This window comes from Merops nubicus, unplaced genomic scaffold (genome assembly GCF_000691845.1).
Source record: "Merops nubicus isolate BGI_N331 unplaced genomic scaffold, ASM69184v1 scaffold53696, whole genome shotgun sequence".
NCBI classification, from domain to species: Eukaryota; Metazoa; Chordata; class Aves; order Coraciiformes; family Meropidae; genus Merops; species Merops nubicus.
Window position 1 is genome coordinate 1 of NW_008614070.1, and position 3373 is coordinate 3373.

At 44.6% G+C, this 3373-nt stretch overlaps 1 protein-coding gene across 1 annotated transcript; it reads left to right on the forward strand.

Annotated features, from left to right (window-relative positions):
- The first annotated feature begins 240 nt into the window (after positions 1-240).
- On the forward strand, positions 241-3274 carry LOC103774652 (vacuolar protein sorting-associated protein 11 homolog). The gene is made up of 6 exons (XM_008942068.1): positions 241-387; positions 575-710; positions 1732-1895; positions 1999-2246; positions 2645-2846; positions 3119-3274. The coding sequence occupies exons 1-6, from the start codon at positions 241-243 to the stop codon at positions 3272-3274; spliced, it is 1053 nt and encodes a 350-aa protein (XP_008940316.1).
- Positions 3275-3373: the final 99 nt, after the last annotated feature.

Below are 3373 nucleotides of genomic sequence, written 5' to 3' on the forward strand. Positions count from 1 at the left end.
GGACGGGCTGGGGGCGCTCCGTCCTTGGGCATGCGCCGGCTTCCTTCCTTTGGCCTCTTTGGTCTTTTGCCTGTTAAAAGAAAAACGCCAGCAGATGTTTTGGTGCTCTGCAGAAGTGTGTTTGCTGTAGCCTCAGCGGGGGTCAGCGGGAAGCAGATCTTGAGGTTTTTTGTTCTGCTATGGGTGGAGGTGTGGGTTGAATGGCTTCTTCCCTTTGTGTGCCTTAACTGTGATCTACATATGGAAGGTCAGATTTGGTTTTTGCCTCGTTCCCTTCAGCTCAGTAGTTTCCAAGCTTACAAGCTAAGGGTCACACATCTGTACCAGCTGAAGCAGCACAGTATCTTGGTTTCTGTTGGTGAAGATGAGGAGGGTATTAACCCCTTGGTAAGTCACACAACAGGAGGGAAACAAAGTTGGATTGTGGGTCTTTCTTAGGACTATTGCAAATACCTTGGTTGACTTTTTCTTACCTCACGTAGCATGCTCATTCTGGGTACTGTTGCATTTGATGCCAGGTCTCGGCTTCCTAATGCCTCACGTTTTGCTTACATTGGTCCGTCATTGTTTGTAGGTTAAAGTCTGGAACCTGGAGAAACGAGATGGTGGCAATCCTCTCTGCACCCGAATTTTTCCAGCGATACCGGGTAACAAGCCCACAGTTGTATCCTGCCTAACTGTCCACGAGAATCTTAATTTCATGGCTATTGGTAAGTAAAACTGAGCTGTAACAGCTTAAGAGAAAGATTCCGATCCTTACTCAGATACAAGGAAAATGAATAGGTAGCACTGAAGCCAGCACAGAACTTTCTGACAGTTTTTCTTCTCACTCAGTTTTTTGCGTGATTTATATGTTATATATAGAGATATTGTATCTTGCACTGTCGGAGAGCTTGAGGAGGTAAATACCTAAATTTAGCTTGAGCCTGTCTGTAGTATAGGAATAACTGCTACCTAAAAAGGAAGCACATATTTTCAGTTGGCGTCATCTTTCGCTTCCATTCAATAAGGCTGCACATCTGTTGAGCTCGTGCTAAACTGAGCTTTTGTTGCAGTGTAGGGATCCTGGACGTTTCAGATAGATTTTTTTTTTTTTTTAATTTTTATTTTTTTTCCCCCGAGTGCTATATAGAAACCTTTTTTTCAAAGAAAAAGAAGCCTGTTTCTCTTTTTGGATTTAACCACTCCTTTGTAATATTTCTTGCTTTGTTGCTGACAGAGTAAGATCAGTAATGCTTTGAGGTTACAAGCACTTTCTGTGTTGGTGTTGTGGCCTTCCACCCCGGAACAGTGTGGGACCGGGTCTGTCAGCAAGCTGTGGGAACTGCACACTTCACTTGCTCTAAGGAAACCGGCTAGTGTTTTTACAGTGTGTAGTATGTTTTGAATAAGCAAGAGAATGAAAACTGCCATTGCTATTGGTGAATGAGAAAGCTATTTGTAAAATAAAATACAGGCAGACTCAGCTGGTGGTTTGCATGTGGAAAGCGGGTTAAACCTTGGTGAGCAGAGACATCCTGCGTGCAGGCGTTCCGGTTCAGAGCCGTCACCCGGGTGTAATCGGGGGTGGTTTGCCACATGCTTCTGGGCAGGGGAACCTGCGGCACTCCTACGGCTTCGTACCTGGCTGGCGAGCGAGGAGCCGTCACTGGCTGGCGCTGCCCTAACTTACACTGCATAACATGGCTGGTATGACATGTAAGTAATGGTTTAGTTTTTGCCCTTTGCCAGGTTTTGCAGATGGGAGTGTTGTACTTACAAAAGGAGACATCACTCGAGACCGACATAGTAAGACCCAGATCCTCCATGAAGGTGCTTTTCCGGTTACTGGCCTTGCTTTCCGACAGTCTGGCAAAACAACGCATCTGTTTGTGGTGACCACAGAGAACATCCAGGTGGGAAGTTAATTGGAAAAAAAACAAGGCTCCAACTTGCAAATTGCATTGTCTTTGGAATCTAGTTTGGAGTGATCCCTAAAACCTGGTGTTTCCTCTGTAGTCTTATATGCTTTCAGTGAAAGACTATCCTCACCTGGAGCTGGACACTCACGGTTGCGGATTGCGCTGTTCATCACTCAGCGACCCCTCCCAGGATCTGCAGTTCATTGTGGCAGGAAATGAGTGTGTGTACCTTTATCAGCCAGATGAACGTGGCCCCTGCTTTGCCTTTGAGGGACAAAAGCTGATTGTTCACTGGTATAGGGGATACCTCGTCATTGTCTCCAAGGACCGAAAGACATCTCCAAAGTATGGCTCTTTGGAACAAAGTTCTTTTCGCACTTGCAGCTTCCTGCTTTCCCTCTTTTTCCTTCTTCCTTGCTAAGCTTCATTTGTGGGGGATGATTGCAACCTTATCAGAGGTTGTTAAGATTCCTCTGGACCCATATATCAATTAACTTCCATTGTGAGGGTAGCACAGTTAAAACATGCTGAACGAGGGGGATTTTTTCCAGTCCCATGAGTTGCTTCAGTCTAACACATGGATGGAATTACTGTGTTACATGGTGTTTGGCCTCTGGGTCTGCTTAGTTTAATTGCCCTAATGAGCCCCCTTTGTCTTGACTCTGGATGTCCTTAGTTTACATAGATGTCAAGACTTTGAATTATGTTCTCCTTGTTTTCTAAAACATTCTTCTGCTCTCCAGGTCAGAGTTTGCTGGAAGTGAGGCGCAGAATTCGGACAAACAAGTCCTGAACATCTATGACTTGTGCAACAAATTCATTGCTTACAGCTCGATCTTTGATGATATAGTGGATGTCTTAGCAGAGTGGGGTTCTCTGTACGTGCTGACCAGAGATGGGAAGATTCATGTACTGCAGGAGAAGGATACTCAAACCAAACTTGAGGCATGTAAATCTGTGTTGTTATTAGTCTCTGCCTTATGATTGTACTGGCTCTGCAGATTGAAAAGTTGAACTGTTCAGGTAAGTGAGTTACATAATGAGTGACTCAATAGCTTTTCAGCGTAACTGGTAGTATTGGGTATTTGGTATTTAAAGCCTGAGCACGTGTATGCAATCAGCACCAGAATGAAGAAACTACTTTTTTTCCAGACATGTCTGAACTTGATTTGAGGGGTGGCATTTCATTCATAGTGCTTTTACTGTGTATTTAACAGATGCTGTTTAGAAAGAACTTATTTGAAATGGCCATTAACCTGGCAAAAAGCCATCACTTGGACAGTGATGGGTTGTCAGAGATTTTCCGTCAGTATGGCGATCATCTGTACAACAAGGGGAACCATGATGGAGCCATCCAGCAGTATATCCGGTAAGCAGGGTCCTAAGGAGCCATGAGAGTGTAGTACAGATAGGGGCAGCAGAGGTCTTGATTACTATTTCAGCCCAGGTGACGTACAGAAACAGACTCTATA